Here is a 13,519-nt window from a genome sequence, read left to right as displayed (position 1 = left end):
TTGTGCACTCGTGGTCAGAGCTGATGGTGGATTAAACATGGCTCTCTGAGAGGAAAAGATAATGACTGACCAGACTTTTCAAGGGATTTACAGAAATTGACTTCCTCTGCGACCTCCCACTGTATTTCTTTCTTTCTTTCTTTCTTTCTTTCTTTCTTTCTTTCTTTCTTTCACGCTTGCTTTCATCCATTCATTTATTCTTTCTTTCTCTGCTCCTTGTCTCTGATTTTCTTTTCCTACTCTTTTCTTTTTTTCCTTTCTCTCTGTCTTCTCTGTGGTCCTCTTTCTCTGTCTCTCTGTCTGCGTTATACCCACTAGCAGCCCGTCCCCTGACATGACGGGAAAGTGATCACCACTCAATCGTGCAGTTGTGTAAGTCCTCTTAGCACAGCGAGTGTGCTCCCCTGTTTGGCAACCTAACAGATGAGCTTGTAAAAGAAACAGCCAAGCTGTGAGGGATTGATAAGGCCCCTTCTCCCTCTCTGGAGAGAGCTGTTTCTCTGTGTATGGTCAGCAAACACTCCCCAAACCCCACTCACACTCACACTTACGCACAAACACAACCGTATGAACACATTCATAAGCACAAACACCCACTTCCATTCACCAGTGCACAGACACACACACATACACACACACACACACACACACACACACACACACACACACACACACACACACACACACACACACACACACACACAAAAGGGTGTCTGTAATCCACTTACAATGACAGAGTAAAATCAAAGTCCTTTTAGGCATGTCACCCCACTCGGCAGCAATCTTGGTAATGCACTTTGGGCAGTTAGGGACCGTTCGTTATTTATAAACGGGGTCACCGGAGGAAAATAGGGGAGGGTCATGTCTTTTTATTCTTTGTTGAGGGGAGGGTCACCTAACTTTTTTTGTCTAGGAGGGAGGGTCACCCATCTTTTGTATTAATGAAAACAGCAAAAAATCAAAGTGGCTTGTTTGATTGTTGATTTCTGTCGCCATATAACGTTCTCTTTCGTTCCATAGCTCTGTCAACATTGAACAATGAAAATAAGGGAGATTTCCTGGGTGTCTCACGCAAAATACGGAAAATGTCAACGTTCGTCCCCATTAACGTTGGAAGGGTTGGAGCAACAAAGTAGCCTACTTTATTCACGCCTAACAGCCTATATCCATTTGGTCAACTTCATCCAGCCCTAAAAAAGCTAAATTTAACTTTGGTTTACATGTAGTTTACCGTGTAGCCTAACTTTAAACAGTGTGCATGCTTAACATAAAGCATAGGCTACTTGTGCTTCATTCATCCACACATCCAGCTCCTAACGTTTTGACAAGCATTCTACCAATTGACCTTGTTCCTGCCCATCTCTAGCTTTGCTGTCTCCATCCTTTCTGTTTTTGTTGTTTGCAAAAAAATATATAGTATTTATTGGTAACCAGCAACAAGTGCAATTTGTTAATCGCTGTCATTCTCTCTCCTGCCAACAAAAAGGTGTTACGTTCCAAGTAGCAGTGCGTAATTCTGCTTCATAAAGTTGAACAAATACATTTGGTCATATAAATAGCCAGTTTATGGTCTACAGTGTAGTTGGTAAGTTATGGTAGGCCAACTTGGAGTGAATATACAGGGGGAATTCTTTGTCTAGCTGAGTAGCCTGGCAGGTGCGCATGTAGGCATACGGCCGAACACTGCAAGCGCTAATGAATCGTGCTCTCACGACAACCACGTCGTTAACTTAAATAGGCCTAGGTTAACATCACTCTGAGTTCGCATTCAAGCAAGCAAAACGATGATTTGAATACATCTGTTTCACTGGAAGGGCAAGGGGTGACAACAGGACAACACAGAGACAGGCCAGAATGCAGGACTAATGTTATGAGAGTATTAGGCTACAGTAATATGGGATATTCTAGGGAAAATATTAAAACGGCAAGACAGCAGGGAAACGTTAAAACGATAAACCCGGAAAAAGTTGGCATGTTAGGTATTTTTCGGTCCCTGTGATTATTTGTGAAATTGTGCAAACGACCTTTTCAAGTCATTTGAGAAGGATGGAGTGTAGCAAGCTCCCAAATTGACGCTCGTCTGAGAAATTGAGTTTTGGATAATGTTCAGCTTCGGCAGCTTTACAATGACTGAGGAAGCCTAGAGACGAGCCCATAGCAACACGTTCATGTGTTGAATTTGTTATTACCCAGTGTGCTTTGTTGAATGGTCTCAATGCTTTATTGTTTTATTTCATACTTACTAGAGGAGTAACTTTTCAAGTAGGCTTACAGGAAGTGTGCATTTAGTTTCCATGCTTATTGTGTTTCCACAACAATGTTAGTGAGTAAATCTACTGAAATGGCTACCATCTTGGTGAAGTGTGATGTATAAGATCAGAAAGCAGAGGTTGATTTTAAGACAGTAGCATATGTTGATGTGCTTCCATAGCGCGTAAGAGCGTGCGCGGAAGATATCGACAATTGGCCGGGGAGGGTCATGTCATTTTTGAAGATACTGCTAGAGGGTCGTTGAAAATGATATTGCAGGCAGGGGAGGGTCATGCAACTTTTGATCGAAGCTCTCAAAATCCCTCCAGTGATCCCGTTTATAAATAACGAACGGTCCCTTATCGACCAGCTATTTTCCTATTGAAGTGCAAGGAGAGGCAAATGTAAGGGAGGTCATATTGGCATATAAAGTACATTAGGCGAATCTATGTTTAAAGGCACACTATGCAGGTTTTTTAGCTTAATATGCGAGTTTTTAAGATTAATTTACCTTCATTTAACGGCTTCAGAGTCATTGGGATGGTTATATGACTTTTTTCGGGTTGAATTGTGGCCGTCTCGCTTCCCCCTAGCGCCTGTGAGCGCCGTGGCAAAACCACCCTTACAACTGTGGGCCGGCGGGCCGACGGCCTCGGTGTCAGGAAATATAACGAGTGTAACGATTTGCTTTACTGCATTCAAATACACATACACGCCAGGCACCGACTAGAAAAAGGTAGCGATGGAGTTTCTCAGACATATGTCATGACAGAGCCAGCAAAAAAGAAGCAAAAACCGAGAAAACAGTAAGGAAATTGCCAATACTGCATAGTTTACCTTTAAATCTGAATTGAATGATACAAATATTTCCCCCAAATCGCTAAAATAAGGCTATAAAGTGTTAAAAAGTGCTTTAAAAAGTGCTAAATAAATGTAGTTGGTTACTTACAACACAGAAGGGGTGGGATATTTGTAGACAACGGCCATATTGGTGTTACAAACTGTCCCCATACATTTCTATTCAGGATTATTTGAGTGTTGCGTCTCCTCATTAGACAGTATCTGGTAAAAAAAGAGGAAAATGTTTCAAAGTGGATCTGCTGCTAAGAAAGTTTTCTATCTTTTTGTGCAGCTAAGGAGTTAATTAGGATGAGAAAGAAGACAAGATTGGATCATATGGAGATGCAATTCCCAAGGCATGCAGCATAGTTCCCCTTACACACACACATACGAAGACACCCCCACCATCCACCCACACACACACATGCACACACACACACACACCCTCTGTAGAGTTGCGGGCGTTAATCTTGGCTCCCATAAAATAGACAAACAGCTTTCCATTTATCTTGTCATCCCATGCAATGTATTCTATTACACTGAAATGGTGAAAATCAATAACTCTATTGAGGCTGATACACACACTGTATTATGGTGGCTTGGGAAAAGCCATCGCATAAACACCATGCGGCCTTGTCTGGCTTCATGACGGAACCACCGGTAAGCATCCTTTGAACAGAACAAAGGTCTCCAAACTGCCACTTTCAGATTGTAAAAGTTGTTTTTATTTTCCATTTCAAGCTACCTTCCCCTGCCTGCAGACATTAAATATATACTTTGATTTGTTCTTACGTAAGACTGCTCCTGTTCACAGCAGCATCTACACAGGCCACTTATGACATCTTCTTCAGATGTCCTTTGAACAGCAACTGAACAGTTTCCCCCATGTGAAGATAAGAGGTGTTATCTCTGAAAGAATATTATGATAGTCACCTATCAAAACGGTTGAATCACTGTCGTAATTGAGGGAAAAGTGTTGACAGTCGAGTTACCGGCTGGATGATACAGATGAGCCCAAATCAGTTTCATTTGATGCAGTCTGATGCTGAAATCCTCCTTTCCAGTAATGAGTGACTGTGCCTCTTACCAGATGTTACTCATAGCTTGAGTTATGATTTTTAGCAGATTGCTTCCCCAGTCTCAAACCCAGGATATCAAACTGACTCTAGCAGGGAGATTTCTTTGATTTCTTTTTTTTTTATCAAACATCCTCTCCTTGTCATCCCTGGGAATCAGTGCTGCTGAGATCCTTGATGCTGACAGAGATAGATGAGAGGCTCTGTGCCCTGCACAGCTGGGTCCAGGAGGCAAGGGACGGCAGAGCGCACTCCTCCGACCCCTAAAAACTTATCTTTCACCACAGAGTGAGACCCTAGCCCTCCGCTACCTTGTTCTCTCAGCCCTCCCCATGGAGATTTTAGGAGTTCTGCATTTAATATTCCTCACGGTTCTGCGAAGGTCTCAATTAACCAGAACCACAGGAAGTGGCTGACGAGAGACGCACACTGGCACTCGGAGAATGATGAGATCAGGGGTAAAGAGGGGGGCATTCTCTCACTGCCACGGTGCTTAAACGGCATCCCCATGCAATTAATTAAACAGAGGACAAGAGAAGAGGAAAGAAATCTCTTCTTACTGCTTCTTAATTTAGATGTATTAGATGTGTTTCTCCTCTCCTGTCCCTGACGACTGGTTTAAAGAAAGAGGTGTTTGCTCGTTCATTTGGAGCTGGGTAGGGGTGAGGTGTGAAGAGTGTGTGTGTGTGTGTGTCTGTGTGTGTGTCTGTGTGTGTGTCTGTGTCTGTGTGTCTGTGTGTGTGTCTGAAAGAAACACTTCTGACAGAAACACGGCTCTTTCTTCGCCCCCTCTCCAGGCCAGGCTGATGCAACAGCAGGCTCAAACCCTCTGTTGCACGGTACGGTGCGGCACAACGCCGGAACCAGCTCCCACTCTGCAGTCAGCCGGATCACACCCCAACCACACACAGCTCGTAAATCCTGCCCTTGTTTATTGCAAAGGCAAACAGATACCATTTCGCTGACATCTAAAATTACAACCTGTCTGAACGTATTGTATCATTGGGCTACAGCTTGTGCTAATTTAAGTGTGACAAACTGCTGCTTTCACTGGGCCTTCACTGTGAGAACACAACTGCGGGATCATTAGCTCGCCCAGGGTCTGTGCTAACCCACACAACGGCAGGCCCGCGCTGTAATTGTAGATGCATGTGTGTGTGTGTGTTGGGGGGGGGGGGGCAGTGCAGCAAGCAGCCAGACTTGGCCCATAATCCTTGTGCCTTGTGTCTTGGGCTGCCTGTGCGTTAGGCCTGTAATTATTCATTCCCTATGTCAGTTTATGGTAATGCTTTCACTGGGGATCATTTATTTATGCTTTTTTAAAAAGAAAAAATCCCCCTCCGAATGTTGAATTATTCATCGGGAACACAATTAGCAGAGGGGACAAACCACACAGTGTTTCAGTCATGGAGTATGTGCATGAAAGAGGGAAGACACCTTTCAAGGAGTACCTGCTGCTGGGTGCAGATAGTGGTTTAACACTCTCACACACACATACATACACACACACACACACACACACACACACACACACACACACACACACACACACACACACACACACACACACACACACACACACACACAGAGACAGATATAGACATTACCACAATGAAAGCTCTTTTGATAGCCTCTGCTGAAAATCACTGGCCTATTATATCAAAAATAAACAGCGATGAGATGTCTTTGTCACGCTTTCACGGCGCGTTTAGGAGGGCTTGATTCAACACACTCTTTTTGGAAAGGAAACTAACGGAGCACCGTGTCCCCTGATAGAAACCTATCATGACAGGCCAGTCAAACTGTTAGCGTGTTACTATCCAATGCAGTGAGTAATTAATTATGTCAGTCAGCAGTCGCTGTCAGTTGGTGTAAAGTTATAATGAGGAGTGTCACCATAAGCCAGAGGAAGTGTGACTGGTGAGTGTTACAGCACATTGATCTGTGTGTGTGTGTGTGTGTGTTTGTGTGTGTGTGTGTGTGTGTGTGTGTGTGTGTTTGTGTGTGTGTGCGTGTGTGTGTGTGTGCGTGTGTGTTTGTGGGTAACCATATGTGTGTGTGGTGTGTGTGTGTTTATGCATTCATGCAAGTGTGTGAGTCTGTGTGTGTGCGTGTGTGTGTGTGTGTGTGTGTGTGTGTGTGTGTGTGTGTGTGTGTGTGTGTGTGTATCCTCATCCTCTATGCATCTGACACAGTTTCTTGTGTGCTGTCACAAGTGTGATCATCTTCAGTCCCCTGTAGCTGACCTCAGAGGTCAAGAAGCACTTACTGCCACACTGCCCACACCTCCTGCACACTAAAGCAACACTATGCAGTTTATAAAAAACATGCCTTAGAGTAACGGTTTCTAACTTATTTTTATAATACACTGACTTATGGAGGATGGTGTCTGGTATGTATAACTATGTTGCATATTGCAGGAACATTACCCTTTTGTCAGTTTTTCATGCACTGGATATCTCCTAAATGGGTATCAGTACATTAAACATTGACAGCAAGGGGTTAAATACCACATTCTTACATTGTATTGCTTTAAAAACTCCTGGATGGCAGTTAAATCAGTCCCTGTACAGTCACCTTAAACTCTCGATTTCTCTGTCTGTCTGTCTGTCTGTGTTTCCCTAGTTTGGGAGAACAGAAGTGATCGACAACACACTGAACCCAGACTTTGTCAGGAAGTACATCCTGGACTACTTCTTTGAGGAGAAGCAGAATCTGCGTTTTGACATGTGAGTTATTCTGTTTGATCAGAGAACTGCACTGGGGACTTTCTGGGATGGAGCTCCGAGTTGTTTTAAGATTTATTCTTCCCTCTTCTCTCTCTCATACTTTTACTTCCCTCTCTCTCTCGCTCTCTCTCTCTGTCTTTCTCTCTACCCCTTGTCCCTTCATTTCTATCTGCCTTTCTGTAACTCAATTTGTTTCTCCCTCTGCCACTGTCTCTCTGTTTCTCTTTCACACACTTCCCTATCTCTCCTCTCCCTCTCTCCCTCTCTCTCTCTCCCTCCTCCCTCTCTCCTCTGCCTGGTGTTCCATCTGGGTCGTCTCTCTGTGTAATAATGAATAGCCTATCTGTCTTGATTGTCATGTGTTGGCAGTAGGATTTGTAAAAGGGTGATGAAATGTTGATGTGGTTGCTTCCCTCCACCATCTCTCTCTTTCTCTCCCCACACTGACGCTCAAAGAAAAATGCCCGCGTCTCTCTGCGGGCTCATTTCAACTGATGGAGCCTCAGCTTCCTGCTCCTGCCCCTCCCTCTTCCATGCCTTCTCCTCCTCCATCACTTCTATGCTTCCTCCTACTCCACCTCCTCCTCCTCTCTCCCTCTATCCTTACTTCTCCTTCACATTCTTCCTCTTGTTTGTATTCCTCCTTGTCCTGCTCACTCCTCCGCCATTTGCTTTAATCTGTTTCTCCATCTTCACCTCCTTTATCCCTCCATCTCCTCCTGCTCCATCTATCCCTACACATCATGCTCCTCCTCCTTTCTCTAGTCTTACTTCTCCACCCCTTCCCTCCACCTCTGTCTATCCCTCTTCACTCTTCTCTCATTCCCTTTTTCCTTTTCTCTTCTTCCTCTTCTCCACCCATCCTTTTTCTTACTTTTCCTCCACCCCTTCACTCCACCTCCGTTTATCCCTCTTCCCTTTTCCCCTTCTTTTTCTTTTCCTCTTCTCCCTCTTCTCCACCCATCCTCCTCCTCCTCCTCCTCCTCCTCCTCTTCCTCATCACCCCTCACCCCTTCCCCGTGGGTGAAAGGGTTATTTCTGTATTGGCCCGAGGTGTGAGAGTCTCAGCTCTGCTCCTTATTAACGCTCCACCAGAACCGCCCGCTGCTGGAGCGCTCTCCTTTTTCCCAATCATCACGCTGGGCTTTGATCACGTCGCATGTTTCTGCACGTACATTATCGCCGGACGCCTCTCCACTTCGCTCCCTCAGCCACACAGAGATCGCCACACAGCCAGACCCTTAACCTCTTATTGAAGTCTGCATTACCTCATCGTCTCAGAGGATTTACCTTAAACTTAATGACTTTTTTCCGAGGTCTTCTTCGTCTTTATGTCCGAGGCATTGTGCTCTGGGTAATGGATTATATTATGCTCTCTTGCTCCTGTGGTTGCCATGTTAATGTTCCCTTCTCCTGGCCACTGGAAATTTAATTAGATTTTTTCCCAGCCTTCGCTGAGGGAATGTAAACATTTCTATCTGAGGTGTGGAGACTTCTACTACTGTGATAGGAGGTAGAGACAGACTTCAGTGAATGGCATAATTAAAATGGCATGACAGAAGTTCTGCAAATTAACAACCAGCTGTATTTTCATTTAAAACTTTGAACGTCATTGATAGTTTCACCCATTGATAGTGGGTGTGTTTCTGTCCATCAAACATTCATTGTGGTTGTTGAAAAGCATTCCACTGACAGGGGTTGTTGTCAGATGCACCCCGCTCCCCTCATTTACTGCTGTAGTTCTAGGTTGAGAACTTCAACACCACCATCACCCAAGCCCTATAAATATCTTTGGGTGGATTTCAGAATAGGACGGGTCAATACTGTGCTCTTTGTGAACTAGAGCAAAAATGTTGAGTTTAGGGGCCTCTTCTTCTTACAGCTGGTGTGTGTATGTGTGTGTGTGTGTGTGTGTGTGTGTGTGTGTGTGTCTATCTGTGTGTGTGTTTTGTTTTTGCTCCAGATATGACATCGACTCTAAAAGCCCAGACCTGTCCAAACATGTGAGTAGCCTTGTCCCTTGCATCGATCTGTGCTGTAGGGTGGCTGGATCAAAGTACACTCTGCTCCCCCAGAGCACACCAAATATCTCTCTCTCTTTCTCTCTCTCTCTCTCTCTCTCTTTCTCAGAAGCATGCCCCACTCCTGCTCTTGGTTCTATGCAAGCATGACACAAACACCGCCATCAGCAGGTTCAGATATATAGGCTATATTTGAGTGATTCTTCTCTCCATGGTCCCCCTAATTGACCATAACCTCATACTTTTGTTAGCATGCAGCAAATAAACCATAAACCTTGGCTTTATAAATTGCACATGCCTTATCAATACTTAAAGTCACTGATGCATTAAGCAATGTTAATTAAGGCAGCCATGTTGGGAAGTTTCATGTCTCCGGGTGTGATTAGTAGGGTCTCATTTTCAGGCTTGCCATCACATTCCACGTAGTAAATATAAAGTCCAGATAGCAGCTGTGTGAGAGGTAGTTTGGGCACAGAGCTGTTCAGAGTGGAATGGCCTTTTTGTGTACTGTAGGGTTTTCTGATAGCATTGTTAATGAACATTCATTTTTAACTCAATGCTATTGGGAATTAGGAACACCTATCATTGCACCGGTATTCAAAGCTTAATCCCCAGTGTGTTTAGCTGTTTGGTTATGGACTATCATGGCCATACGTTGAATGTAGTGGAAGAAAATGTAATTTAATGGAGATTCTCTCACATGCTGTAATCGTCTGTTGGTAATATAACAGTACTTGGTAATTACTGATTAAAAAGTAATGATGCTTTGATAATGTCACCTGTGTCATCGAGCACAGCATATAATATATGGGCTTAAAGTAATGGTTTCCATATTACCAAATACTCTCACTGCATGGTCCTTGTTACTTTCCACTATTGTTCTTATTTATGATTTACATTTGATTTTATTTCAGTTGGTAATGGTCAGAATTCAAACATAAACATCAAAAAGTCTCTTAATGTATCTCTCTCTCTCTTTTCCATTCTCTCTCTCTATCTCTCTCACACACACACATACACTCTCAAGTGTGAACCCTTGTTCTTAGTTTTTACAATGGTCTTGTATTTTGGTGTAGTCCCTTTTTTCTTTCTGTTCTATGATATTGTTGTTGTTGTTGTTGTTGTTTTTGCTGCTACCTGCCCTCCCTTCCGGAAGCCCACCGACTTCAACGTACGTGTCAGCCTCTCTAGTCTCTCTTACTGTACACTACCAGAGGTCAAGCACCGCTCTAATGGATGTGTTTGTTCCTTTGTCTGCCCCTGTTTCCATGGACTACAATTCCCACAATGCAATACCCCCCGCCCTACCACCTTCATCTTCAACTGCTGACCCTCCAGCAGGACTTCCTGGGTCAGGCCTTCTGCACTCTGGGTGAGATAGTTGGTTCGCCGGCCAGTCGCCTGGAAAAGCCTCTGGGGTAAGGAAGCTAATGCACTCACTTACTCTCCGAGCCACAATGGCCGACACACACACAATAACTTCCTGAGCCACTGTGACTCCTGCAGGACTGTGTGGGTCTATCTAAGTAAGATGAAAACATTTTCCTGTGATAGGCACCGGCTTACTGCTGCACACAGTTGGGGAATCGGTTGACCTACATAAGTGAGACGTAGCGCATATCCTCTAGCCACTCACATCTCTAGGTACTCAACACATCAGCAGAACTGAATAAGATAAAGATATTAAAAATATTTCATTTCTTCTAACTTATTCAGTAGACACTTTTTATCATGACTAATACTCTCAGCAAATAGAAAGCATATGGCACATATGCTTCCTTGATTGTGAACCCTTGACCTATGCCATCTAACCAGCAGGTGCTACATTAGCTTAAATGCTGTTTGTGGCCCATCACAGTCCATCATGGACATTAGTTTGAGTCCCCAAACTTATTCTGTGCAGGCCTGGCGCTGATGTAGCCTCAGTAGTGGCGCTGTGCTGGCCTCCTGCCAAAAAAGTGCTGGTAGGGTTTCAGCTGTGGAGAGATGATGGATCATCTGGCCCAGGCTTCCCATCTGTGGGGCACATTTAGCTCAACAGATGAGGCCAGTCAGTGTTGATGGGGATGTCTAATTGAACTCTACCAGAGGCTTCCTCTCCGCAATTAGGGCCATTAGGAAATGAAGTGAGCCAATCGCAGACCGGGCCAACGCAGCAGGTATCATTCCTGGACAGATTGAGCGGAAACAAATGCATACTGTTATGGGCTGAGAGAAAATATGCTGTATGTCTACACACACACCACACACACACACACACACACACACACACACACACACACACACACACACACACACACACACACACACAAACACACACACACACAGACGCACACATTGACTTTATTCAACAAAAAGATAAACTAGATATTTCATAGGTGTCCAAATGCAGTCGATTTCACTCTCCTACAGACTGAACAGAATTTGATGCACTGTTACGGGCTGACATGAAAAATATGAACCACATACTGTATCCACACTGACTTCAGATGCTTGCCACTACATTGAAAGGCCTAGATTGGGTATTTCATAGTAGAAGTGACAGAGAATCAACAAAGAAAAGTCCCCATGATCCATACACAATGCTAAACCTCTGAGGAGCTGAGGATTTACTAACATAGAGAAAGGAGAAGGCGATTGGAAATCCATACCCTGCACCGTGAGCCAGAGTGTGGAATAGAGTTCCCTGGGCTGTTTGTTTGTAACCCGGTAAGCCCTAAGGCCTCAGGCTTTTAATCAGGCGTTTACAGGCAGTGTTGACCAGCAGGCTCCCTTATAATGGGTCTCTGGTGAACGGTAAAGCCAGAGCGGTGTGTGGCACGCGTGTTGGTTTGTGATTTCAGGGGTCCTGGTAGAAATGGGGTGTGTTTTTGTGTGTGTGTGTGTGTGTGTGTGTGTGTGTGTGTGTGTGTGTGTGTGTGTGTGTGTGTGTGTGTGTGTGTGTGTGTGTGTGTGTGTGTGTGTGTGTGTGTGTGTGTGTGTGTGTGTGTGTGTGTGTGTGTGAATGTCTCTCTCTCTCTCTCTCTCTCTCTCTCTGTATTATGTGTGTGATTCTGTTTGTGTCAGTGGAATAATGGTTTGAAAGAGAGTTAAATTACTCTACCTGGCAGTGTGAGAGAGTGAGAGAGATGGATGGGAGAAAGAGAGGTGAGAGAGAGACAGAGGACCAGTGGGCCTCCAGTAATGGGCTCCTCTGTGGTGATGTCCAGATGGAGACAGTAATGGGATTGGAGGAACTTTACAGCTTCTAGGAGGATTTCTGTGGCTTCGGTTGCTTTTCCAGTGGGTGTAGATGTGTTCTGTGGGTGTAGATGTGGCCGGTGGGTGTAGATGTGGCCGGTGTGTTAATATGAGGGAAGGGAGAGGGGATTTCCCCTCTGGGGCAGGATTTTATTAGTTAGAGGAGCCAGTGGGAAATCTGCTGTCATTGTTTAAAAGAGATCAGAGCCCTGAAGTCAATGTGTGAATGATCCTGTTTTAAAACATCAATTCAGCCTACCTTCACATAATGACTGTCTCTGTTGCGCTCTCTCTCTCTCTCTCCTCCAATATAGCTTCTTCCATCCTACCAGTGAATCCATCCCAATTCACGACTACTCTGTCACAGCACTTCTAGTCCCAGTGCAGGCAATGTCTTATTTGTGATTAGATTCTCTTTCTGTGTGCTTCCTGTTGTTTCTCTCATCGTCACCACGACTGTTGTCTATCCTGCCACATATAAATTAATCTAAAGGAATCTCAATTGAAGAGGGCACGCAGAGGTACATGTATTTGGCTGAAAATAGCTGTGTTTTGATGCATTGCACTGGTCAGTATTTTTGTTTGAGGAGAGATAAGTCCTGAAAGGTTGGTTGTGATGTCTTGTTTGCTCTAGCAGGTTCTCTGACGATGAGTCATTGGGGCAGCTTGTGGAGATCTTCTCTTTTCTATCAGGTCTATTTGATCAGGACCTGCCCAAATCTGATTGTGAAGAATTGACTTACTCACTTCGGCTGGTGCGAAATCAAACCTGTCCACGGAGCTTCTCAATTGCAGCCCCGTCCCCACCCCCCACCGCTATAGGGAGAGAGCAGGGGTGGGTGGATGTCTCTCTGCAAAGAAAAACCTTTACCATCCTTCACAGTCAATGTGCGTACACTATAGCATGCTGTGGAAATGCATTCATGTATATAGTTAATTACACACTAAAGTACCCTCCTCCCCCCGCCCCCGCCCACACACACACACACACACACACACAAAAACACTTTCTCAAAAAACACTCCTTCACATTAAAGCCAATGAAGCTGTTATATTTTATAGTAAACTGATGCATTGTGCATAGTATACTCTTATTTTAAAGTGATTCTGTTCTAGCTGTGCTCTGTGGCAGCACATTCCTTTCCATTTAATCGTGAGCCAAGTGAGTTGCTCTCTCTGCAGTGCTAAACCCCCTTTGACGTGATTGAAATGAGCTAATGAAAGCTGAAACTCTTAAACACACCGTTTCATTATGGCGAGGTGACAGATGGTGCCGTATGTTTGCAGTTAACAGGACAGGTATGGACTGAGTGGGTTGCCAATTACTGCGAATAATAGTACCAGCATTATCTGGCGGAGGAAG

At 44.4% G+C, this 13,519-nt stretch overlaps 1 protein-coding gene across 1 annotated transcript in view; it reads left to right on the top strand.

The window, feature by feature from the left end:
- Window positions 1-13,519, top strand: part of cpne5a (copine Va) — a 101,604-nt gene that overhangs the window by 30,092 nt on the left and 57,993 nt on the right. Inside the window, exons 4-7 of the mRNA XM_076276851.1 lie at window positions 6,792-6,895; window positions 8,859-8,898; window positions 10,073-10,087; window positions 10,258-10,334. Coding sequence (XP_076132966.1) covers window positions 6,792-6,895; window positions 8,859-8,898; window positions 10,073-10,087; window positions 10,258-10,334 — 236 coding nt within the window. The remainder of the gene's footprint in view (window positions 1-6,791; window positions 6,896-8,858; window positions 8,899-10,072; window positions 10,088-10,257; window positions 10,335-13,519) is intronic.

The sequence above is a fragment of the Alosa pseudoharengus genome, unplaced genomic scaffold (genome assembly GCF_046254945.1).
Source record: "Alosa pseudoharengus isolate Yale_2024_CS ecotype anadromous, Long Island Sound unplaced genomic scaffold, YU_APseudo_1.1 YU_APseudo_1.1_scf_9, whole genome shotgun sequence".
In the NCBI taxonomy this organism is placed as follows: domain Eukaryota; kingdom Metazoa; phylum Chordata; class Actinopteri; order Clupeiformes; family Clupeidae; genus Alosa; species Alosa pseudoharengus.
Note: the sequence above shows the minus strand (reverse complement) of the source record. Positions and strands in the feature narration are given on the sequence as shown.